This window comes from Colletotrichum gloeosporioides (assembly GCF_011800055.1).
Source record: "Colletotrichum gloeosporioides strain Lc1 chromosome Unknown consensus_37, whole genome shotgun sequence".
NCBI classification, from domain to species: domain Eukaryota; kingdom Fungi; phylum Ascomycota; class Sordariomycetes; order Glomerellales; family Glomerellaceae; genus Colletotrichum; species Colletotrichum gloeosporioides.
The window spans coordinates 278,929-303,855 of NW_025544682.1; the positions used below are offsets into that span (position 1 = coordinate 278,929).

Consider the following 24,927-nt stretch of genomic DNA (forward strand, 5'->3'; position numbering starts at 1 on the left):
AAAGAGCATACATTGACCTACAGCCAGTAGAAGGTAGGCCTGTTATCTCCAGCAACATGACAATGAACGCACTTGAAGAAATGAAATGGAATTTTATTACACTCTTTTATAACTCTTCTGCCAGTCCAGCTCGCCTCAAGGAACTGTGTTGACAAAAACTGCTGCTTGCTTACTTGCTTGCTTCGCCCTTACTACTAAAGTGGGGGGCTATTTGTGATACCATCTCTGACGCCGTTGACCGCTCACGCCTACCTTTGTACTTGAGAAAGTGAACAGAGAAAAAGAAAAGGTCTATATCGTACCATATCCTGCGACAACACACACAAAACGCACACTCTCACACACAAACGTTCAGTTTGATAACTTCACACACGTTCCCTTTTCTCTCTCTCTCTCTCTCTCTCTCTCCATGCGACAGAGCCAATATCTACTAGACCACACCACTCTGTGTCGTTGCTCGTGTCCGACCATCCGGGTCCCTCTCCGATGTGGGATATCTCAAAGCATGCAAAAAACGAAAACAAAAGAACGCAGACAGAAAAAACAGAAGAACACAGGGCTTAGTAGCCGAACCCAGCGACCGCAGCAATCACTTCACGTCGTAACCTGCGCTTCACATCTGGGTCCCTGTCTGCTTCCCTGAGGACGTCGTTGGGGTCCTTCTTCTCTGCCTCCTTGGGCGCCTCCTTGGGGGCCTCTTTTGGTGCCTCTTTGGGATGCTCCTTGTTTTCCTTGTGCTCCTCTTTGGGGGGCTCCTTGTCTGCTGGCTTAACCTTGCTGGGGTCGGCCTTGGGGTCGCCAGGCTTGCCAGTGTTGTCCACTGGTGCCTTTTCACTCTTGAGCTTCTCCTTCTCTTGAGCGGCCTTGTCCTTGGCCAATTGGTCTGCCCGCTGGTCATCCTCGAGGGCGTCATCCTTGGCTGGCGCCACCTTCTTCGCCTCGCCGTTGTTGATGCTCGCCAACGCGGCGCTGTCAAACATGTGCGCGCTCTCAGCACTCGTCATGGCGTACTTGGTCGCGTTCAGGGGCTGGCCCAGGATGCTGGCCTGAGCGTCGAGCTTTTCGTAGAACGCATTTGTAGGAACATCCTCCAAGTAGTTGAGGCGATGACCGCAGCGGGCACCCAGGACGTCGCGGACCTTAGGGTTGGAGCTGCAGCAGTGGCCCCAGCAGTCGCTGATGTGGTCAATGACAGACCGGAAGGGGTTGCGTCGGCGACTCTGGTCGATGATGTGGATGATGGTGGGAATGGCGACCTCGTGGAAGACGCCGAAGCCGGCGAAAACCTCGGACAGGAAAATGTAGTCGGCGAAGAAGCGGCGGGGGATGTAGTAGATATCGCTCCAGCCAACACACCACTCATCACGGCGGACCTTGTACTCGAGGTCAAAGTTGTCGACAACAGCAGCAGCAGCCATGGCAGTGCGGTGGAAGTCCTGGCCCCAGCCCCACCAGTTGTAGTTCTTGGTCTCCGTCAAGCACATGTATTCAGGGCCTCCGTGAGACGGCGGGGCGGTGTCAATGATGGCGGGGAAGTGGATGTTGTAGGGGTTCATGCCGGTCCAGCCAAGAGGGTCAATCCAGGCGTCGAAGTGGTAGTACATCAGGCCGTCAATCTCGGGCTGGGTGTCGAGAATCAACTTCATGGTGCGAGCGACCTGCTTGTAGACGGTAAATGTGCCGGGGAATTGGTCGTGGGTCAAGTTGTGAAACTCGGGGTCCTCTTCCTTGAACATGTTCGGCATGGAAATATGAACCGTGTGGAAGAACGGTTCGTACTTCTGCAGCATGGGAATGCGCTCGGGACGCGCAGAGTTCCACCTGATCATCGCCATAGTGTTCTTGAACGGCGAAACAATCTTCTCCTCATTGCCAGTGACAGGCTTCGGGCCGATCGCAGGGGCCGCCTTGGATCCGCCGTCCTTGGCGAAGTCGGGCATCTTGGCCTCGGACATGGTGAGGAATGCCACGATGACAATGGTGATGAAGCTCGCAACGATCAGGAATATCTTATTGTACTTGCGCGCAACAGCCGCGAGCTTGCCGAAGAACGACAGCTTCTGGGGCTCATTGGACTGAGCGGCGTTGGGATCCTTCGGGGGCGGGTTGTCCATGTACAGCCAAGAGGCAATGAAGACCACGACGGTACCGGGGAGGACAAGGAAGCTGAGGTTGGTACCGAAGAGAATCGGCGAGACGTACAGAAGGATACCGGTGGCCACGGCAGTCGCAAAGCACTTGATGACGGCATCGGCGTCTGGACAAGTCAGCGGGGTAGGTCGAAAAGGGGTACCCAGATGTTACTCACACTTGTAGACAGCGGTAATGGCAAGGCCGATGAATACGTTGCTGACGATTACCATGATGGCGCCGAAGCTGTTGTAGCCCTCGAAGAAACCCGGCTCGTCGGCCTTGAGTGTCTTGATAACCAGATGGCACAGCAGGTTGCAGGCGGCACCAGCAGCGTACAGGATCATGTTGTCGGCGTGCAAGCTCGAGTCATCAGTCTTGAGTAGAGCCTGGTTGTAAACTCCCGACGACGCGCTCAGGAAGACCTGGAAAAGCAGAATGAAATACGTGCTGAAAGGATATGTGGTACCCGTCGTAGGGTTGTACTGGGTAACCATCAAACCGCAAATCTGGTCCGTATTAGTCTAGTCAATACCGTGAATGGACGGGGGATCATGCCTGCATGACAATGGCAATCCACTGAATCTTGGAAATCTTGGTGTTGAGGGTCGCGATCATGACGAGGGCGGTGATGAAGGTGACACCGCTCTTGGTCAGCTGAATTGTACCAGGGTCGGCCATCTTGTAGCTGACAAAAATCTACACAATTAGCAGAGCGCAACAGCAAACGGGTTGCCTTACATACCGAGTTGTTGATGAGGACGTAGAACAGCGCCAAGTTGCAGAAACCGTAGCGCACGTCTCTCGTGACCTCGCCCCGTACGTAGCTCCAAAACGTCCTAAGGTCCAGCTTTGGCAGTGGGATGTGCTTGTCGACGACGGAGCCATTGCTCGAAGAGCTGGCACTTCCGTTCAGTCCCTCCTCCTCCCGCTTCTCATCCAAACTACTCCTCTCGTTTGTAGGCAGCTCCGAGGTGGCGAGGGAGGAGTAGCCGCTGCCGCCACCACGGGTCGAGGGACGGATGCCATCGGCAGCTCGTCTTTTGCACTCGTTGTAAAAGAACATTGTGGACAGAAGCATTTTGAAGAACTCGGAAATGGTGACGGAGGCAGATGGCGAGAAGGAATAGGAGCCGCCGGTCTGAGCAACCTTCATAATAATTCCAATGCCGACCTGGATGGCGACGAGACCGAGGGCAGCAGCGTAGGCGGCATGCTGAGGCCCGCCGGGAATCCAGCTGAGGGGCTTCAAGAAGAGCCCCAGTACGCTTCCGTGTCGTAACATGGTTGCGGTTCACCAGCCGCTGACGGGCGGTTCTGTTCGTGTGTTGAGGGTCGAGGGATCGAAATTCGTCGCGGGGTGTAAGAGTTGGCGGACCGGGCGAAAACGAGCGTGATGGGAAATCTGGCAGCAGTCTGCGAGATGGGCTGGGCACGGAATGTGTAGCCCGGCTGCAGTGCACAGGTTGGAGGATTGGTTGGTGTTGGACTTGGGCGGTGCTGCTGGCGCAGTGCAGAAAGGGAAGTCTTGGGTCGTCTTTAGGTTTCCTGGGGGTGGGGAGATGACGCTTGCTGTGCCGTCGTGTCCGACATGCGCTGGCGTCTATCTTTCGTAAAGTCGTCTGGGAGTCGTCTCGAGAGGCTCTCGTGCGGTCGTCGATGTCGTGTCGTCGGCGTCGTCGCTCGTTTTCGATTGCGATGGGCCCAGGATCGCAGAGGAAAAGGTCGCTGGACAGTTGTGAGGGAGGGAAAAGGAACGGGTGGTCGGAATTGCAGGATTACAGAAGGAGCAGGCGGAAGAGCAGAGCAGGTGCAGGAATGATTGTTGCACTGGAGCGGCAAAGCGTAGACTGGACGTGGGAGCCCATGGGCAGGTCGAGAACGGGAAACGGAAGGCACCACAGGGGAGGGGGGAAGGGAACACTGCACCGGGCGCGGTCGCTGGAAGCCGAATCCTGGAGGTGCCCACTCGAAGCTGACATACTTTCCCGTAGGTACAGTGTCTGCGACAAGGGGGTGCGAGGGTACTTTGCGAGGTACATGCCCCAGGTACCTATTTGGATACTAAGGCAAGGTACCCTGCTGAGGCTGCTGGGGGAAACGGGGCAATCGGGGGAGCCAAGCAATCCCAATGGGAACTTTAGCAGTGTGAGAGAGTGCTGCGAGGGAAAAGTGGGGTCGTTGGGGGAAAATAGAACAGACTGTGATTGGTTGGAGCGATGACACGGTGCAGCAGTCGGCCGTCTGGCTGCACTCCTACCGATGGCACCGACCCAGGGTCGGAGGGGCCGCACTGTGTCAGGATTAAAGTAGCCGATCTCTGACAACGGGCCTTTAACACCACGTCAGGCAAGCCAGGACACGGGTGTCACTCTCTTCTACTGGATGGCTTATTCTCTGTTGCTGTGTGCTGAGTGCTGTGTGCTGCTGCTGCTGCTGCTACGGTCATCCATCAACATAGCGAGACAGGATGACCGGCCTCCGGCCTGCAACCGGTGCCGAGGGTTGAAACCTCGATCGAAATGCGATGTTCAGTGGCCAAGCAGCGCCCCCAACCAAGCCTGGGTCTGATGTCCTGCTGCTGTCGTCGCTGTTGACCTGATGAACTGAACCAGCAGAGCTGCGTTGCGTTCCGTTGATGAGGTGCCATTGCACTCGCACACACGCCGCCAAGCTGATGGTCGAACGCCACGACAGGTACAGACACACTCCCAAGAAAAAGGGGGAAACTCAATCTTATCGCTAGCAGCCATCAACGCCCGTGGAAATGTGTCAGATTCCTTTTTTTCTTGCGTCTCCTGGCTGAAAGGCTGCAGCTGCGTGTCGCCCCGAGACAGCGTGGCTGGCCAACCCGTTCCTGGCCTGGTCTGACAGCCTCGATGGACGGCTTCTGTGTCTATGTTCTTTTTGGTAGCGACTGCAAAAATCACTAGACGGACCTATGGACTAAGCTGCTTCCCCTGATGTGTTGCTGACTTGTTACTATCGTTGTCGACTTTCAAAGGCCCCCCGGTAAAGAGTGGCGGCGGAGTTCCTCTCGACATTTGACACTGAGAAACGTGCCCTCTGGTGGCCTTTTCCCGTCTCCATCGATTGATCGAGTCCCCTCCCTCCCAAGGGTCTTGTACCTTGCGTACAGTGTCCGATTTGCAAAAGTCGCCGCACAGTACGGCCCGCCTTGAGGGATCTCACTTCGCTGCTCATCAATCAATTAGCGTTAATTGGACCTCTCCACCCTTACATGCTCATCATTTCGTAGTGCCCGCACCCGTCAGCACCGCTGCACCACACACAATGCTCACTATTGCCTCCATGTCAATACTTTGTACTAGGTAAGGCACCTTGGATTAGGTAGGACATAGTGCTCATTCCCCTCCGTGTCCGCCGCCCGCAGCTCGTCGCCGCCAATTGCATCTGCCCTGGGCGCGTCGGCCGCGTCTCAGTGGTTCAAAGCGCGCCTGAAATCACCATCTGCGAGATGTACGGTGGTCGGATGTCGTCGATAGGGCTGGGGACAAGGGAAAACCACCTGCAAGAGAATGCTTGTTCGTCTTGTACGTGTCCAGATTGCTGGTAAACCGCTGCCGTCTTTGCCGTCTTCGCCCGTGGGCCAAGTCAGATCCCATCGACCCAGCTGCAATCGAGCCATCAAATCACACTAACTGAAGAAAATGCTTGATGCGCCTCCCGGCAGGGAACCCGAAAACTGCCAACTGTGTTCGTCATAAAAAGAAATTTCTCGAAGGACGGGTGGGAAGATGCGCGCAATTCCGACTTCTTATCTGCCAATTCATTTTGATGTTGTAGATCAGGCTCACAAGGTTTAATCACCAATAAATTTTTCTCTGAGGTGTCGTCTTGGCTCTTGTGCTGTCGGCCGCAGCTGCCTGTTCGTATCCGGGCAATGGGGCAGCGGCAAAGGAGCCAACGCCTGCCTAGGTATGCTAGTGGGAAGAAGGTGCGAAGGGACGACAAAAAAAAAAAAAAAAGAAGGGAAAGTGGTACTTGCCCGGTCCCGCCATCGAAGCTTTTCCAACGTACCCATCGCCAAATATTTCGTCTCTTTTTGATATTGCGACGTTCATTTGACTGACACAACCCTCAGAACTACCAACATCGCGCAATAAGGGAAAGAAAATCCGCACTACATGTGAAGACCAACCACGGAACAGAGTCCGACGAAAACCGAATGCCAACCCCAGCTGTCAAACCAGCAACGCCCTTGGGATGCGTGGCATGACCGCATTTACGGCGTCCCACCGCCACGGACAACTCCGTAAACCTTACGCCGATGGGTGCTGCTGTTCTCCCTCTCCTGTGTCGATATGCTTCGAGAAGGACGCCGAACACGCAGGCATGCGACATCGGGGGCACAGACAGGACGACGCACGACGACGCAGCAATTACGACACGGTCAACACCATCATGACCATCAATGCGGGAGAAACCCAAAAATGGACGGATAGACTCGGACTGCTGGTTCGTCCTCTCTTTTCCCTCCCCGCCTCGCCGTCGTCTCGCATCCCGTCCGTACCTTGCAGAGCAACACAACAGCAGCAATTCCCTCCATCATCAACGACTTTCAAACGCAAATGCGCGTCTTGGCGGCAACAGGACAATCCCTGCCCAGGGCATCGCCCACTGGGCCACTCTTTCGCTGTGCCAATATTAAAAAAAGTGAGGCAGCTCCCTGGACAATGAAACACACCAGATAACTTTATCTGAACAAGGACTCGCTGTATTCCCCGGATTCTCCCAGCATCTTCCCTTGAGGCCAGCGGCATGTTACCCATCGCTCGGTACCTTCGGGAACAAAAAATGGTGCCATTCCACCCTACAGGCTACCGACGGCACCCTTTTATTCTCCGCCTGTCACTTCTTCTTGGGAAGGTATCGACGAGTCAAGAGCCCGTTTCAGAACATGGACCGCCGGCCGCGACGACGCCCTTCCTCTGCCACCGCTCCGTCCCAACTGGGGTGCTACCTCTCATTCTACTGCGGCACTGCACCACCACCGTTGCCATCTTACGCGGCTATCTATCAAACTTTGTGTGAGTGGGTGTCGTCGTTGCACTCAACACTCGTCTTCTGTTAATCTGACTTTGCCCTCTTTACGTTATCTGGTTCAGGGCGGTGGATCAACGCGCCCTGCGTCAATTCATCGTCGCGTTCGACCTGCGTGTAACTGGTACAGCCCGAAAGCGCGCCCCCTTTCTCAGTTCCGAAGTCCAGACCGGCAGCAAGTCAGTGTACAACAACCGTCACTCAATGCATCTCCGAGTGAAATGAAGCCCCTGTGAAATGAAGCCCCTGAAAAGAAGAGACGAATCAAACGGCCAACCGCAGGCGCGAGTTTGCTCTCTCCAACCAGTCCTATCAATCCGAAGCCTCCAATGCAGGTTTGTAGCCGTCGACTGAGACTGTCTTTCCTAAGCCTCCTTCATCACCGCACCAATGCCATCTCCGAGGCTCTTTGTACCCACGTTCGACGGCTTCTTCCCCCTGCGTCTCCGCCAATCCCACGCAGGGCTGACAGCATGAGCAAAGCAATTCTGCGATCACCCTGGACCGGGCTGGAATTCTGTGTGGGTGGCTGACTGCAGCAGTCTGAAATGGCGCTCGTTCAATGTTCTTCTCTCGCTCGGCAGCAGACCTGCATACACCGACCACACATGGCGCTGCTACAGCACATGGTCATCTTTACTACTTTCGTCCCATCTCCTCGCGTCGTCGTTTCCCGCTTGCCCTCCAACCAGGGCCAAGAGCAAGAATAGTTTGCTGCACAGCAGATGCTGAAAATTGGGACGGCCAAGCCTACACAAAGGGAGCACTGAGACCGACAACTGACGAATGGATGAGGTCAACCAGCAGAAAGCAAAGTCAAAGCGGCGCTTGCTTCCGTCCGCCTCGTCCAGGGGCTTCTCTTCTCACGTCAACCTGGCCTCTCGTTTGGGCGTGTGGTGTGTCTGTCCTCGCAAATCTGATCGCCATGATCCAACGCGCGATGCCCGTTTCTGCCCCTCGTGGCTACCTTACCAGACAAGAGTTCAAACGTTGCACAGTCTTGGGCAGTCATGAATAAGAGCCCCTGGCGGCCGAGGTTCGTGAGATGGGGGCAGAGTTTCCGAGGCCCCATTCAGCGCCCCGGGCAAAGTGAGGGCTGATTAGAAAAGTCGTGAGGTGATGCGCTGGCGGGAATACGGGCACTTTCTTTTTGGACCTGGGAGCCTGGAGGAGGAGAAGTCGCTTCCCTCGTCTGGGGGTCCATCGGGCTGGGCTGGTCCGGGCGTCGAGGGTTCTCTTGGGCAACAGGGGTATCACGACACAGTGTGGCGGTCCTCGACACTAACTGTCTCCAGCCGGGGGTGTGGTCGAACTGGGTCCACTCCCGCATCCATTGACACTCGCTCCCGGCCGGCGTGCAAATGGCTGCAACATGGCAGCAATCCGTCGATGTCGCTAGTCTGAGTTGTTGGCTACGCAGCACGCACGTCTGAGGCGAACACAATGGGATGCGGCATGGCAACGCAGAGCCCCTATTCTCTTGCGCCTGTCTATCTGGTGTTGGACGTTGGATAGGTAAGGGAGGAAGGTATACGGCGCGAGGAAGGGCAGCAGCACAGCTCAAGATTGAGTGGGCTGTCTTCTGATGGTCCAGCCCGCCTGGCCAAGCCCTCTGCGCGCGAAAGGACCCCTGAGGGGCGCTTCCCCTATCCTTGTCCTCCAAGATGCTGCCTGCAGCCTGCGGGCAGTGTAAGAAAAATGTAAGCCCAGGGCAACAGCGATAGAGGGGCACGACAGGGAGCTCAAGGCGGAGGGACCTCCAAATGGATGGACTTTACATGATGATTTGGCCCTCGGGGGCCGGCTGCCGCTGGTGTCGTGCTGCTGCCGTCCGCATTGGATCTGTTCGAGTTGGAGAAAATTAAAATAGCTTAGCCCATTTTCGCAGAATGAGGGCCGAACTTTTTTTTTTCGACCCCCGCGCAGCAAGTTGCTCCCCTGTCGGCTTTCACAGCGATCGTGTCCCTAAATCAACCGTGGTCACTCCTGTTACTGTGCTTCTTGCCGGCCGGGATACGTACCTTATTAGTCTGTACGGCATGCTGTCCATCCAGAGTAGGGAAATGTAGTCGGAGTAACACGAGAGGGACACCTTACACCTAGCCCCATTGCCGGACCTTTTTCTTTTACCTGCTTCTTCCTAAGCTCCCCATCGCGACCTCAAGCTTCACTTTTTCCCTGTTTCTTTTTCTTCCGTGAGCTAGGTTGGGACCTTGTCGAGATCTGCATTTATCTCATCCCTCGCTGGAAACGCAGTGCGACGACATCTTGTTTCTCGGCTGTGGTTTCTGAAAGTCTCACCTCACCGCCGCCACGGTCCCACCAGAATTCAGAGACATTTCCCATCGTTTCGCGACAGAGGGAAAGTCCAGAACGCATTCTGCCCGCACACGCGCTCGAGTGGCTTCCTGACCATTCCACCACTCCTTTTCGCATCCGGCGAGAGGACACACTGCTGCAACGTAGCCGTTGATCCCTTCGTCAAACCAACACAATGGCTCCTCAGACAACGACGGCGGCAGCCGCGCCCAACGGCGACAACCTCGACTATGAGCCCATCAACGTAATTATTCCAATCGGCGGCATTGGCTCTCGCTTCGCCAAGCAGGGCTACCGCTACCCGAAGCCCCTCATCAACATCGTCGGCCGTCCCATGCTGCTATGGCTGATCGACAACCTGAGCCTCAAGCCCGGCGACACCTTGTGGATGGCCGTCAACGAGGAGATTGACGACGAGTTCAGAATCGGCCAGCTCGTCAGCAAGACCTTCTCCAAGATCGACTTCAGGCTGCTGCGCCTGCGGCACCAGACCAAGGGTGCCAGCGAGACGGTAAGCTACTAATTCCTCTTTTGCGCCCGCTCGCCAATGGAGGGGCAGAGGGCGCAGAGCCAAGTGCGAGGCCCATGTCGCTAATCTCTTGTCTTCCAGCTGTACATTGTCACCCAGAGCATGACCAAGAAGCACCTCGAGCGCAAGACTGTCTCCCTCGACTGCGATACCATCTACTGGGCCGATGTCCTCCAGGACATTCGCAACATGCCCAAGGGCCATGGCGGCTGCTTCTACTTCCCCGACGTCGGCGACAAGCCCATTTTCTCATACATCAAGACGGAGGCTACAAAGTGAGTCGCATGTGATTGTGGGAAGTTGCGGTGCTAACAGCAACAGGGACGGCTTGGAGCGCATTGTAGACATCCAAGAAAAGAAGGCCATTTCCAACAAGGCCAACACGGGCGCATACGTCTTCCCTACGGCAGGGCAGCTCAAGTCATGGGCTTCGGAGAACCTCGACATGAAGAGGCCCGACGGCTCAGAGGTGGGCGAGTACTACACCTCGCAGATGATTGCCCTCATGATCCAGAACGGTGTTCCCTACCTGGGCATGCCCGTCAAGACGAAGGATTTCAGCGTCGTTGGCACTCCCGAGCAGCTTCAGGACCTCCTGAAGCTTCTCAAGTCCGACACCTCTAACCTGCCGATCAAGTTGAAGAAGCGCCGCTTCTGCTTCGACCTCGACATGACCCTTGTCGGTGTGCCCGCCATTCCTGGCGACTACTCGACGTGCCCGCCCATCGAGAAGAACATTCGTCTCGTGCAGCAGCTGTACAACGCGGGCCACTACATTATCATTGTAAGTCGATCTTGGCGCTTGGCAGGGATGAGCGACGGCTAACCGGACGGCAGCAAACCGCTCGTCGCATGCGAACACACAAGGGCAACATTGGTTCCGTGCTTGCAGATGTCGGCCCCGTCACCTTTGCCCAATTGGCCAAGTACGAGATCCCGTACCACGACATCCACTTCGGCAAGCCCTACGCCGATGTCTACGTCGACGACTTGGCGGTCAATGCCAACCTGGATACCATGCGGGAAATCGGCTGGCTGCTGGACGAGCAGGACCCTGCCGCACTAATCGGCGAAGAGGCCAGCGCAGGCGAGGAGGCGAAGAAGGCCGGCATGATTGCGGCGCGTGACTTCAACACGATCCAGATTATCGGCGACAAGGTCATCAAGTCGAGCAAATCGGAGAACATTCTTGGCGAGCTGTTCTTCTACTCACACATGCCCTCCGAGATCTCCCACATTTTCCCCACCGTCTACAATGTCGACTACATTGCCGACACCTCCATCTACAACATCACAATGGAGAACCGCCGCGGTCTGACCTTCTCTCACCTGCTGGTCGGCCGCTCCATTACCAAGGGCCGCCTCATCTCCCTCCTGAAGTCCCTCCACACTATCCACACCACCGCCAGCACCGATAAGGCTACCCTCAAGATCCCTTCCGCGCTGGAGAAGAAGTTTGAGGAGCACTCCCTGGCGCGCGCGAACCACCGGGTCAACATTTACGCAAACTACGGCTCCAAGCTGCGCAGCCGCTACTACAAGGACCAGGACAAGTACGACGCCCTTGGCCCCTTGGCCGGCTCCCTCTTTGCTCGCATCAACGAGTTCCTCGACACTTACGAGGCTGAGGAGAAGGGAGTGCACGCTCAGGTCATCCACGGTGACCCCGTCTTCAGCAACGCCATCCTGTCCAAGGACGAGAAGCTCGTCAGCTTCATCGACGTGCGCTGCCAACTCGAAAACACCCTGACCCCCGAGGGCGACATTCATTACGACCTCGGCAAGGTCCTCCAGTCTCTCTGCGGCTACGACCACATCCTCTTCATGAGCGCAAACAACCACGACCTCCGTGGTGCCCTGGAGACTGATGCGCCCCTGCTTGATGAGGCCGATCAGGATCTTCTCAACGAGCTGCAGGAGGTCTTCTTCACATTCCTCGAGGAGACGTACTCTGTCCGCCTCCACCGCAAGACTCTCTTCCGCATCACTGCTTCTCTCTTCTTCAGCCTTATTCCCCTGCACCGCCCCGAGCTCGGCGCCGTCTTCCTGCGCATGTGCAAGGAGACGCTCGATAAGGCAAGCAACATCAACTACGGCCCCAACGCGCGCTCCATTGCGGGTTTGACGCTCAGCCGCCGCGCGAGTTCCAACTTTGCGGATGAGAGCGGACGCGAGATGCCTGTCGCCAACACCAACACCAAGGGCGAGAGCCTCGATATCCCCAACGTTGTCGTCAGCTCAAAATAGGTCTCTGTTGCTTACGGGATGTAACGCCGGGGGAGGAGGAGGAGGAAGGATATAGCGAGCGGAGTCAGGGACGGAACGAGATGTAGTGCTGGCCACGGGTTATAATACACCGAGATGTGGGTTGCTTGTGTGGGTTGCATTGATGTCATGGGCGGAGAGCTCTTGTGGGGTCAATTCATTGGGGTCTTTTTGCGGGGAACTAAAATCACAAGTGGTGTCTTGTCTGCCGCGATTTGCTCTTTTTTGTATTGGAAAAAAAGGAGCGATACTGTTTCTTCTCTTCATGTCTATTGTTCCAGAATTGATGAGGATCATGTACTACTATACCAAGTTACACCAAGAGTCATGTGTTACGGATCCACTGAGGCACTTCAGTTGGGAAACTAAGACAGTGAACGATAATTGTTGTCGTGAGAGCCACATGACTGGTTGGTTTGTCTTTGCAGGGGCTTGTGGCCCGAGGTTTCTTCACACCCAACGGTTGGTGGCGTCAGATATGTGGCGTAGCCGTATGTCTCACAGCATGAAGCTAGAGCCAATGTCAACTTGGCCAAGGACGACCGGAGTTTGAGTTGGTTGTCGAAGGCCTTGTTTCGAAAAGACTGCCGTCAGCTTGATTAATCTTTGTAGTTCCACAAGTCGTATGGTTTCGGTCTACACCACGGACACCGGGGTAGTAGTGTCTGCCAGCGGCAACTTGCGCATGTCTCCCATTGAACCCAACTCGTGCAGGGAAATGGAAATCGCAGGCATATCTCCATTGGCAACGGCTTCGAGATCCTTATCCTTCTGCCTGTCTTCCTCTTTTTGATGGGTTGATTCCTTGTAGGATACCTCAAGCCCAGCCAGCTCAAGCCTATCAATAACTCCGGCAGCCCACTCGTCCGGGTCAAGGCCTTCTTCGAGGTTGGAGACGTGTTTGTCGGCCAGCTCAAGCCCCCGCCGGCGACAACTCCGGCAGCCCATGTTTCGCCCGGGTGCGACCCGACCACCTCTTGGTGACCGTTTATGATGAGCGTCGTGTTGTTATTGAGAGCAGAGGGGTATCTGACGTTGGGCATTGCGTCGGTATGTGCTTGCTGAGGTGGGGCTGCTGGCCGGTTGGGCAGAGATATGGACCAGGAGGCGGGGTTCAATAGGGGGGTCAAGGTGAAGTGATTACTTGGAATTTGGCATAGAGTTTCTTTGAAAAGAGTACCATGACTGGTTGGTTTCATCTGAGTTGAAGAGTTAGACGACCCGTTTAGGTAGAAGCAAGCCATTGGAGGGGGAGACGCGCACGAGGAGGTTAAGCAGTGGAGTTACCTCGTTCTTCGAGAACGCCACCGCGAAAACAACTTTTTCTCCGTTAAGAAGGGTCATTGGGTGTGGCTTTGATGAACTTGAAGCGTAATGACTTGCATTTCTCAGTATTTGAACTAGCCTTTTGGCGGCTTGCTCACGATGACAAAAAGTGACCGCATGGTCGAGCGTGTTGGTGACCTCAGTTTCATGCCGTAATGGTATAGCAACAATGCCATGCAACTGGTCGGTAAGCGAGTAGCCAGGCAAGAGTAGAGCTCCACGAAAATTCTTACGCTGAACACGACTGAAGGAGGTAAATGGAGGTAGAAAGAGATACACGCGTAGTATTACTCCAGACGAACTCCCTGTTCAGCGAAAAGGGTGCACGTCATATTGCTCGTCAGTTCCCGCAAGCTTTCTCATATGCTCAATCTTCTTCACCTTCTCCATCTTCGAGATAGCGACAATGGTGTCGTCGTCGAAGGAGCCTTTATAGTAATCGCCGAGCATCAGTGGTCCAGGGTCCGTCACGACTCCCGAAGCAGGATTCCTCGGAACAACACCGAAAACCTTTGCCAAGTGACTTGGATTATCGCCCCAATTCTTTGGCCACATGTGGACTTTGAAATAGTGGTCGTAGACCTCCCAGTCGCCCTGAGCCTTCTCAATAACATCTGGCCCCCTTTTGCACATATCCTCTAGGTTCATGACGTTCATGACTGTCATCGTGCGGGTCTCCTTATCGGTGTATGTCTTTGACGCCACCGGCCATCTCCGGGTGCTCTGTTTCAAAGGAAGGTATGGGTGGGGTACGATGGGGATGGATTCGTCCTTGGTCGTAATGGTCGTCGCTACGGCTACTGGTGGTACGGTGACGGTGACGGATGATGTGTTGGAGGAAAGCTTGGAGGAGAGCTCGGAGGAAAGCTCACCGAACTCTGACCTCAGTTTTCAAGCCCAAGTTGATAGGATTATGGTGACGATGAGATACGAAAGACTGACAAGGCCGCGCATCATGATGAAGTTTGATCTGGTCAGTCTCGTCATCCTAGGATTACGGCGGAAAACTGTAAGTTAAACAATTACCATATGAATCTCGTCTCGAGTAGCTCTTGTTTACCTTGATAAATGCGAACTGGTAAGGTTGGTCTAGCTAATTGCGGTGATCCGCAGGAGGTTGAAATGTATATACATGTTCCGCCGCAGGGGTTGCGCCATTACTCAAGGCGCGGTCTCATTTCGTCCTACTTTTAGATGTTCAACCTTTCTGAACCCATCCAGCTTCGAGATTCCAACGATTGCATCCTCGCTGAAATACCCCGAATAAGTCATCTGACAAGACTTCCTCCAACACATGTGATGAGGCCACGACATCACCACCCCCGCAACTCCGGTTTCTCTGAGAAGACGACAGACCTGGCCGAGATGCGTAGTCAGTGTGTCCATCCCGTGTGCAACATGAATCTTATAGCCATGGTTTTCGATCTTGTCGCCGTCGTTGGCCCGAGTGATGTTATTTCCCAACCTTTTATAAACATAATGGAGGTTCATGGCGTCTTGTGGTGTCTCGTTCGTCCTGTACCGTGAAAGATGCTCCCCAGGGAACTTTGGGTCCTTGCAGAGGCTTTTGCTTAGGTCTTGGACGAACGAGTACTCCAGTTCTACCGTCGCAAGCGGGATCGTAGCCGGGCGTTGGTCTATCGGTTTGCTCGCGGGACGCACATGTGAAGTGATGTCGGCCACCTGGCTGTTGATTGCCGTTCCGATGGACGGCGGCCAGTCCAGCTTTGAGCTGAGGCCCAAGGCGCAGAGGATGATGCTGACATGGGCGATGAATTGGACGGCTTGTGCAAGGCGGCCGAAGGAGCCCTCGGCATTGGCGCGTTGTTGTATCGAGTGTTTAGTCATGTTAAGCGCGGATCTTTGCGACTTTTCATTGAGAAGAAAGGTTTGTGATGATGATGTTCCGCGGGCCGTTAAACAGCATAGGCAAATACGCAAGGTAGCGGCACAAGGCGGATGGGAACGTACCATCAGTCACCTTTGCAAGGCCATTGAGTAAGATAGACTTCGTTTCCACATGCGGAGGCTTTACACATTGAGTCTACAAAATGAATACAAAAAAGTGATGAAGTTCATGAGCGCCAAATACAGGGCTAAAAGTCTCGTCTCTCAAGACCGCAACCACGCTGCAGCATGCCCGAACTTCTCTCTAATGGCCTGACCTAGGTCATTGCCCTCCTCCACATCAGCCCCAATCTCCTTCACCCAGCTCTCCCTGTCGGCCGAAGCCAAAGTTGGAAGAATCTCGAGGACCCCGGACAGCTTGGAGATCATCACCAGCGTGTCGTCGTCAAAAGCACCGACGTAGTTCGAGTACTTGAGGCTTCCACCCTCTCCTGGCCAGTAGCTGATGAACCCACGGGCTCCAGGTACCTTGAGCAAGGTACACACCGTATCGAGGTGGTTCTGCACCTCCGCCTCCGACAACTTGAGTGAGATGGTGTAGTGTTTGTCAAACGTGGTTATTCCGTCACCGCGAGGCTTGAATTTGTCCCCGATGCGCTGAAGAAGCTCGGCGGGGTCTGACCGATTCGTCTGAGGCGATGCGAAAGGAGAGATGGAGCCCACGCAGCGGTTTTGGCCGAAGCCAATGGCAATGTACCACTTCAAGGGGTTGTCGGCTTTCTCGAACGGTGCTGCTGTCTCGACCGGCGTAGAGGAGATGATGGGGTTTGCGTGTTCGAGAATGCAGTTTCCGGCGCACCTTGTAAAGCTGAGCAGCTGACTGCCGATCAAGCAGGATGCCAACGCGCATAGGACGATGAGCGTTCGGAAATGGTTTCGGCCTGTGAGTTTTGCATCTTGAGTTATCTGAGGGCTCCAGGTGTATGTCTCCTTTCCTGGTGCCGTCCCCTGATACGGTTGTGGTGTCTTGCGTGTCATCTTGATGTTGTCGATGGGCGCGGGTCCCAGGATTTGGGGGCAGGGTCTGCTCATCACCCCTTTAAAAGGGGATAGACATCTTCCAGTTCCATCAGGAGAACCCTTTCTCAAAATTCTGACGCCGCTAGCCAGCGGCACCAGCGGAAGCCCAGCTGGAAACGTGGCTGGGAAAGCATTATCTTAGGTACGACTAGCCCAGGTCTCCCCGATGAACAAAGAAAAACACCACCTTTGGCAATACAACGATAAAAGTTGGTGCTATTGGAATTCGACAGCACAAAGAAAAGTCACTGAATTGCAACGTGTCTTTATTGGAAAGCTTGAAGGATTATTTTTCTTCAAACTCCGGTGTTGGTGTCGGTAGATAGTGGCCCACGAAGTCTAGATCCCTAGGGGCGGCCAGAAGAACCCAGGGCATCGGCTAACCGGGATATCTTGTTTAGTTTACCATGATTGAATATGACACTCTTACCGACCGACCCGAGCTAAGAACACCACCTATCGTCGCTTCCCATCCGCACGCACATAGGCAATCTTGGCCACCCCAGGCAAACTTGAAATCGCCACCAGTGTATCTTCATCAAAAGCACCAACATAACTCATGGTCCTGAGCGTGTCTGCCTCGAAGTTCTTCACGACGCCTTGGGCGCTGTCTCTCTTCAGGATATTACAGACTGCGGTGATGTGTGTAGCCATAATGTTGCGTTTCGTCATCGCGTAGGTCCTCACCATGTTCGTGTAAGAAGATTCCGTCTTTGCATAATCCTCTGCTGGAAGCCTTCCGCTGACCGTCATAGAAGATGGCGGAGAAGGGAAAACGCCGGGGTCGAGCAAAATGCGGAAGAGCCCTCTCATGATAATTCCTGGTTCCTGAAACGTCTCCATCTTGTCGCCGAGTCGTTCCTCAAGTTTACGGAAATCGCGTGGTTGAAATGCTATTGTGTATGGCGACAGTTGAGATCCACACCAATCAGGTGGTTCTGGGCCACCGAACCACATCCAAAACGGCATACTTCCAATGTCGTCCGCCAGCGTCTCCGTGGCATACGAGACCGGGGGTTCCGTTGTCTTTGATGCTTCGTGGAAGGACGCAGAGGAGTCATTCTCGTTAATCGTGTTGAGAACGATATGGTGGGTATAGTTGTGAGCGACGTGAGTTCCACAAGTAGTTTGCCCTGGGTGCGCGAGAGCTTGAAGCGCAAGGTAACTGAGGTGATACAGATACATTCCGAAGCAAATAAATAGAACCGCGAACTCACCAATCTTTCGACCTGTAAACAGGTATTGAACAGCTTGGCGAGTCATTGTAGGTGTTGATGTTCTTGGTGTATGTGAAGGGATGAAGACCGGGGAAGATTAATGGTGATGCGGTGATGTTGGAGGGGAAGTTCGATTGACATGAAATGACTGTGCAGATAGCTACTTTAAAGAAAATTTTGGACTTAAGGTACCTTGAGATGCCTAGTCTTTAAGATATGAGCGCCTGCATGGTTGTAGTCTATAAGTCAGAATGTCAGTGCAGTGACAACTTTTGTACCTTGCATAGCCAACCTTGGTGCGCTTGAACCTTTCGCACCGTTTCGCCGATGGCATGCTCCTGATGAGCAAGGTTGGATACCGAAACGGCTTCCATCATCACAGGATTGATTACGAGTAGTGTAGCCGACTCTCATTTTCATCAAATGTACCAATCTAGTTTCTCATGAGATATCTGCATAATACTCAGGCAAATCTCTGAAGTACCGAAAAATGAGCCACAATGACCAACACCCATCTCCCTCATATCACCAAGGCTGCTGCTTGCTACGGAAATGGTCCCGCGGGACTTGGTGGTGGAAGACCGCAGAAACCTCCTCCATCTTTGCAATCTCCACGATTGCGTTGTCGTCAAGAATGGCTTGGTACGAGTAGCCCTCCCTTCCTCCAATCTTGCGCAGGATGAATCCGCCCCCAGACTTACGAAGCATGCCGCAGACCTTCTGCTTGTGCTCCTTGGCCTTCTCCGCTCCAATTCTGAGGTCGATGTTAATATCGAAGTGTCTGTCCCCGACGTAACGTCCCTCCCTTATCGGCAGCATCTTGGTTCCGATCTTGTGCTGCAGCTCCGTAGGATTCATGGGCTTGCTCTTGGTGAAGTCGAAAGGACGCAGGGAGCTTCCGCAGTAGTTGTGATCGAAGTAACCGTTTACAACTCTCTTGGGTGGCGTCAGGATCTGCGCGGTGATTGGGGCGAAAATGGTATTTGAGAGCCAGTCGATGTCGGACTGCGTTCCATGGGACGTCAAAGGGTACTGGGTGTCATCTGGCTGAGCCGACGGGGCGGGGGTTGCAGCGGCAGTGACAGTAACAGTGCTCGTTCTCGTTTTCGTGGGAAGGATTGCCGTGATACCAGTCGTGATGGTTATCGTGGAGGTTTGGGTTGCTGTGATGGTCTCCGTGGCTGCCCTGTTGGCAGTCGTCTTCTTCGACATGTTGCCAACTTCATTTGCAGGTGCAATCACCACAAACAGAACCATGTAAAAGATTGAAACCACTGCGAAGATGATACAACCGCTAAGAAATTTGGCGAGCAAGCGTTCCTGCCTTGCCAAGCACTGGTGGTGATCGTGCGTCCTCCCATCATGGTCTCTGGAAGTACCACATGTCTTTAATTCGGGACTCTTGTTATTGATTCCACAGATTTTGGATTCGCATGTCTTGGAACCAGCCATCTTGAATGATTGTTCAGGTGTAGTTGATTGATGTAGGATAGATAAAAGGTTTCATGGATGTTGCGATGGGAAGATCATGAGTTAGACACAAGGGGGCTGACGGGGCCTTTGTACTATGAAGCTTCCTTTCTCCGATGATAATTGACACTTTTGTAAAGGCAACGACGAGTCGAGACTTTCCCCATGAAGTCTCTAATCCTTTCCCTGAATATCTCGCTACTCTCCAGGGACTATGGGTCTACATGTTGATACCCCAGAGTAAACACCGATCAGGCATCTTTCTCCACTTATGACACGGAGCTGAGGAACCTTGAAATGTGCTTCCCGTGTCTGTTGTGAGCCTGATCGAGGTACCTCTTTGACTCCCGTTTTCAGACTCTTCCGATAAAACTTCTCGCCATCTATGTTGTCTTTCTCATTTTCCTCTCAAGCCCAGCGCCTCCCGCGCTGACTTGATCAAAAGTCGCCCTAAAATGACTCCAAACTCGAGAAGTCTGACTTTGTTTGTGGGCTTCCATGCAAGCGATTGTCACGTCACGTAGTCACATAGATGCAGCTGATTTCAGAAATGACCGCAAGTTCGTTATCTAGTGCCTGCTCACCCAAGCAGCTCAATACCTGAACTAGCTAACCATTTTCTGCTGTGAATCTCCTCAATGTCCGGTTTCCTCTCTGATATCATCTCTGCTGTCCTGAATCTTCTCGTCTACCGTGCCATTGTCATCTTCTCTCGTGCCATCATCTCTCGTGCCATCATCTCTCGTGCCATCATCTCTCGTGCCATCATCTCTTGTGCCATCGCCTTTTCTACTGTCGTCTCCCCTTCCTCTGCCTTCCCTGCCATCATCTTTCCGCATCGTCCTGTGTCGCCTTTAGATGTACCACATGGTGTTCCTGAACATCTCGGTCGATGCGGGGTCGGCATCACCACTGGTGCCGCCGAGGGGCAGAAGCTGGAGAGCTTCGGTAGGTCTGTCGCCGTCGAACATGCTCTGGCCACGAGCGCCGTACTCCTCGACCATCTCGGCCGCCTTGGGTCCGCTGCGGAAGCCCTGGGAAGTTGCAATGTTCTCGTGGGCACGAGCGCGGCCGGCAGCCAGGTCGGCATAGTAGATGGCCGGGTGCAGAGAGACGGGGGTGGTGCTACGAGCGTACTGGTAGCATTGGCCGTAGATCATCTTCTGCAGATCGTTAGGCTTCATGTTGGCCTCGTCGACAAGCACAGTGTAGTGGACAGGGCGGGCCGTGCCCTGGATGGCGACGTGCGAGCAGAGATAGAAGTCCCACCAGAAGGGGTGGCAGACCTCCTTCTCGAGAAGGGTGCCGGGCAGAGGGTTTCCGTTCTTGTCACCCTGCTGGGGGAAGAAGCGGACGTGGTGACGCTTGGTAGCCACGATGACGGTGAACCTGGGAAGGGTCGCGCCGGGGTATTTCTCCTTGAAGATGGCCTTCAGCGTGCCGATCTCGTATTCGAGAACCTGGGCGTACTGGCCCTCAGAGACACCATCGCGGAAGTAGATGATGTGGGGGGGAGGAGCCGGGTGACCCATGCGCTTGTGCCAGGTAGGCATCAGGCGGGCCAGGAAGTTGCGAGTGTTGACGGGAGAGAGCATCTCAACCCGGTAGCCATTGGTGTCGACTGCAGCGGCGTAGAAGGTGGCGTCCTGGTCCATGGACATAGTCATCGTGGCCATGGAAGGGGCATCGATGCCGGGGGTCGCGTGGGAGACGTCGACGCCAATCATCATCGTCACCCTTTCGAAGAAGGCAGGCGCCTTGCTGTTCGGGCCAAGCTTCTGGTTCGGGATACGGCAGGTAATACCGCCCAGCTTGGCATTGACCTTCATGGCGACATTCGAGTGGTACTGGCCTTGGTTCTTCTCGACGTGGCGGGCAAGAACGCACTGGGTGAGGACGCCGAAGCGACAGTCCGCAGACTTCTTGATGCGCTCGTAGGAGCCAGCGTTGTTGAAGCGCAGGACGCAGAAGATCAGCTGGGGCGTCATGCCCGTAGCCTTCTTGATCGCCTTGTAGCCGTTGGCCAAGGCCAAGGCCATGTCACCCTGTCTAGACTCGCTGTCAATGACAACAGCGTCCTTCAGAATCTTGCCTCCATGACCAGTGTAGGTCTGCTTGAACATCTTGACGAACTGGTCGGCAGCGGGCTTTCTGGTGGAGTCCTCAAGGATGAGAATACCCCAGGACTGCAGGGGCTGGCGGTTGCCGACCCAGAACTTCTTGCCGCGAAGGTCCCAGCGGCCGGCGAACATGGGGCTGACAACGTTGTTCGCATACTGGATTTTGGGGGGCTCAAGCAAGCAGCCTTGGGTCTTCGCCATAGCCTCGTCGAAGACGACACCGTACTGCTTGAGGTAGGGGTCATCCTTCCACGCCAACTGGGCCTTCGCCTCCATGATGTCCGCCTTGCGCACGTTGGGACGCGTGACGGCGCCCTTGATCATCATAGCCGTCTCGTCAGGACCCAACTTGTAGGGGTAGCGCTGCATTGGCTTGATAATGCAGACTTCCATGGGGAAGAAGCCGGCCTTCTGAGTCTCGATGAGGGGCCAGTTGGGGAACTGAAGCTTGAAGCCGTAGGTCTTCTGGAAGTACTCTGCGACCGTCATTTCCTCGCCGTTGTTGGTGAACTTGATGTTGTTGGCGGTGGCGCCTCTCTCGCCGTATTCCTGCCCGAATGCGATGGCCTTGATTACGTACACCTTCGCCCAGTCCTCCTTGCCCCGATGGCGAGGGGTGAAACGCAGCTTGGCCAGCTTGCGCAGGTGCTTGAAAGCGTCAGACATGACGAAGACGGCGCCGTTCTTGCTGTTTTGGCGGACGGGCGCAAGAAGCCTGGCAATGTCATCGGGGCTCTGGTTCTTCCATCTCTTGTCGCAGGTCTCGAGGAAGGAACGGACGAACATGTGCAACTGCATGTTGCCCTTCCAGAAGGCAGTGTTGGCGACGTCCACATTCAGTCCAAGTCCTCGACCAATGCTACCGCTGAAGGACTGGTTCATGCGAACGGACGCGTACACACCCTTGACAAGCTCGATGCAGTTGCCAAGGTCGAAGGCCTTCTTGCGATGCTCGTTGTAAAAGTTGCGCTTGATGGAGAGGAGGTTTTCCGTGGGGTACTGCCGGACCAGGTGATCCAGGAAGTTCATCGCCTCAAGGACGGAGTTGTCCCAGTCCATGCGGTTGTTGAGGTAGGCCTCCAGGGCAGACAGATGAATTTGCTTCGTCTGACGAATGACGAAGAAGAACTTGTTCTCATCCTTACGGCGGGGCTTGCCGCTCTTGGGAGGGGGAAGGCCCTCATCAAGGTCGATGGTGAGACGCTCCTCACCGCGGTTGATGGCAACAGGAGCCCAGGCGAGCTTGCGACCGTCGCAGAGCCACAGGCACTTGTACTTCTTGAGCATCGCTTGGACCGTGGGATGCTTCCAGACCTTCTGGAAGACGACATTGTACTTCATCGGGGTAGGCGAGATCATAACATCGTACTGGTGAATGGTGGCTTTGTCGTTCCAGGACTTGACTCGGAACTGGTTGACCTCAAGGTTGCAAGGCTTGCCGGCCGTGTTGAATCCAGGGCGCTTGGCGAAAGGCGTCTCGCCGGCGTTTTTTCTATCCGCGCCGACGGTGTACGCCTCCGCAGGCAAGTCGATTCGAGTGTTCTTGTGGTCCTTCTCAGGACCGCCCTCAGGCTTGGCCGGGTCGAAGCCCATCGAAGGGCCGAAGGGGTTGGGACGCTGGGCGGCCTGGGAGCCGGAGCGAGAACGAGCGGGGCTGCCGGAAGACATCTTGATGGTGAAGTTAGTACGTGAATTGTTGTTGGTGTGTGAAGTGATTTTTTGTGTGTTGAGTGGCTCGTTGTGTTGTGAAATGGGTTGAGTTGAGTGGAGGATGGATAAGAGAAGAGAATTTAAATAGACAGAGCTGAAGCCTGAAGAGACCACAAAAGGAAGGAAGTAGTAATCCGGAAGGACCAGGCAAGTGTGATGACGGTGTCGGGAAGTAGCGAGTTTGGAGGTGCTTACCTTGGCTGTCGGTTGTTGGTGGTTGAATGCGGGTTGCTGTTGCGGTGGTCTGGAGAAGGTTGTTTGTAGGCTGTGAAAGCAGTTGTCAGTTGATGTTGTTTGCGGTTGCGGCTGTTTGTGTGTGGGCAGAAGAAGAAGTTTGTTTTGAAGTGGGAGAGAAGAGGCCTTTTTGTAGTGCTTGGAGGTGATGTTTGCGACTTCCGTTCAGAAGAGGCAAGAAGCAGCACGGGTAAGGGCAGGAACAGTGGTTATAGCAGTGGCAGATGCAGTAAGAGCAGTGACGATGGCAGCAGGGAAGGCGGGGGCGACGACAATGGCAATTACGTTGCAATGTAGATGCAGGACAAATGTTTGTCATAGACCATGTGGCATACCTTGGATGTGAATGGATGGATGTTGCTTGGGTTTGAGCTGGATGCGAAAGTGAAATGTGAGTTGTTGAGTTGTTGTGTGTGGAGGAAGAAGTTTGGGTTGAAGTGGAGGAGAAGACGCCTTTTTGTAGTGCTTGAGGAGGGGATTTTGGGACGGCCGCTGCTCACAACAGGCAGGAAGCACAAGATGAAGGAGGGAAGGAGTGACAATCTGGAGATGGCAGTAGGCAGGATAGCAAACTGTTTGCGCTTACCTTAGAAGAGTTCAGAGAAGCTGATTTTCGAAGCTGGTGATGAAGTTAGCAAACCGCAGGTGTGTACGGAGATGGATGTGGCAGAGGTAGAGTGATGGTATGGTGCTGAAGGTGGGTGAGGTATGTCTTGACTTACCTTGTAGTGGTTGACTGTTGTGACTAAGGTCTGCTGAGCTGGATGTGAAAGTGTGAGTTGCTGTTGTTGATGTGTGTGTGTGTGGAGAAGAAAAGTTGGAGGCTCTGGGGAAAAAAGGTGGCATTATATAGATATCTCGAGGGGCCAAAACCGCGCTAGCAGTTGACGATGGATGGGAAGGAGGGGCGGGGTGAGGAAGGAACGGCAGTAACAAACCTTTTGGATGAGGAAGGCACCTTGGCAGAGAGACGGCAAGAGCAAGCTTTCGTGAGGTGCTGTCGTGAAGTCGAAGTTGTGGTGTTATGAACCGAAAGGGGATGGAGAGGTTGAGGGTGGAAGATGTCGACGGACGTGGACGAAAATCGACGACAGCGGACGAAAATGGATGACAGGAACGACGACGGACGACACCGGATGATGGCACCAAGAGAAATACCGAAGGCAACGGCGACGGAAATAACGCCAGGGACGGCAAGGGCAGTATATACCGGACCAACTTGGCTACTGAGACTGTCTTCAGCTTGATGAGACGGCTGACTGAGCTTTTCCTCGGCTCTGAGTCTCGGCCTGGGCATCAAGATCAAAATCAAAATCAAAATCTTCCTGGGCGAAGGTGAGCTTGACGCAGACTTGGGGGGACACCCGAGCAGATATTGCTCAACTCAACAGGGTTTGTGGGCTGAGCCTTCATCCATGCCCTAAGACAACTCGTAGGGATCACCAGAGGTCGAGAGGCATCAAGCCGAGTGGTCTTTGCTGAACTTCACCTTGCTGCAGAGACTTTGCTCCTCACCGCCTGAGGGCTGGTTGAGCTCTTCAGAGTGTGCGTAAAAGGGGTGAGACAGCAGAAGAGAAGATCTACTGTGACTGCACTATCGTGACGTCCTTCAAGC

At 54.4% G+C, this 24,927-nt stretch overlaps 7 protein-coding genes across 7 annotated transcripts; 1 reads left to right on the forward strand and 6 right to left on the reverse strand.

The window, feature by feature from the left end:
- Nucleotides 1–560: 560 nt before the first annotated feature.
- GCG54_00004387 (UDP-N-acetylglucosamine transporter) lies at nt 561–3,415 on the reverse strand (the record flags this gene model as incomplete). Its single annotated transcript, XM_045404436.1, has 4 exons — nt 561–2,257; nt 2,309–2,654; nt 2,698–2,829; nt 2,876–3,415. 4 exons carry the CDS (start codon nt 3,413–3,415, stop codon nt 561–563), a joined length of 2,715 nt encoding a protein of 904 aa, XP_045265220.1.
- Nucleotides 3,416–9,688: 6,273 nt separating this feature from the next.
- Nucleotides 9,689–12,289, forward strand: GCG54_00004388 (uncharacterized protein; the record flags this gene model as incomplete). The annotated part of the gene is made up of 4 exons (XM_045404437.1): nt 9,689–10,024; nt 10,124–10,317; nt 10,364–10,826; nt 10,880–12,289. 4 exons carry the CDS (start codon nt 9,689–9,691, stop codon nt 12,287–12,289), a joined length of 2,403 nt encoding a protein of 800 aa, XP_045265221.1.
- Nucleotides 12,290–13,942: 1,653 nt separating this feature from the next.
- Nucleotides 13,943–15,481, reverse strand: GCG54_00004389 (uncharacterized protein; the record flags this gene model as incomplete). Its single annotated transcript, XM_045404438.1, has 2 exons — nt 13,943–14,509; nt 14,990–15,481. The coding sequence occupies 2 exons, from the start codon at nt 15,479–15,481 to the stop codon at nt 13,943–13,945; spliced, it is 1,059 nt and encodes a 352-aa protein (XP_045265222.1).
- Nucleotides 15,482–15,745: 264 nt separating this feature from the next.
- Nucleotides 15,746–16,519, reverse strand: GCG54_00004390 (uncharacterized protein; the record flags this gene model as incomplete). The annotated part of the gene is made up of 1 exon (XM_045404439.1): nt 15,746–16,519. One exon carries the CDS (start codon nt 16,517–16,519, stop codon nt 15,746–15,748), a length of 774 nt encoding a protein of 257 aa, XP_045265223.1.
- Nucleotides 16,520–17,017: 498 nt separating this feature from the next.
- Nucleotides 17,018–17,746, reverse strand: GCG54_00004391 (uncharacterized protein; the record flags this gene model as incomplete). The annotated part of the gene is made up of 1 exon (XM_045404440.1): nt 17,018–17,746. One exon carries the CDS (start codon nt 17,744–17,746, stop codon nt 17,018–17,020), a length of 729 nt encoding a protein of 242 aa, XP_045265224.1.
- Nucleotides 17,747–18,303: 557 nt separating this feature from the next.
- GCG54_00004392 (uncharacterized protein) lies at nt 18,304–18,990 on the reverse strand (the record flags this gene model as incomplete). The annotated part of the gene is made up of 1 exon (XM_045404441.1): nt 18,304–18,990. One exon carries the CDS (start codon nt 18,988–18,990, stop codon nt 18,304–18,306), a length of 687 nt encoding a protein of 228 aa, XP_045265225.1.
- A 1,112-nt stretch (nt 18,991–20,102) lies between these two features.
- Nucleotides 20,103–23,036, reverse strand: GCG54_00004393 (Protein argonaute; the record flags this gene model as incomplete). The annotated part of the gene is made up of 1 exon (XM_045404442.1): nt 20,103–23,036. The coding sequence occupies one exon, from the start codon at nt 23,034–23,036 to the stop codon at nt 20,103–20,105; it is 2,934 nt and encodes a 977-aa protein (XP_045265226.1).
- Between the last annotated feature and the right edge of the window lie 1,891 nt (nt 23,037–24,927).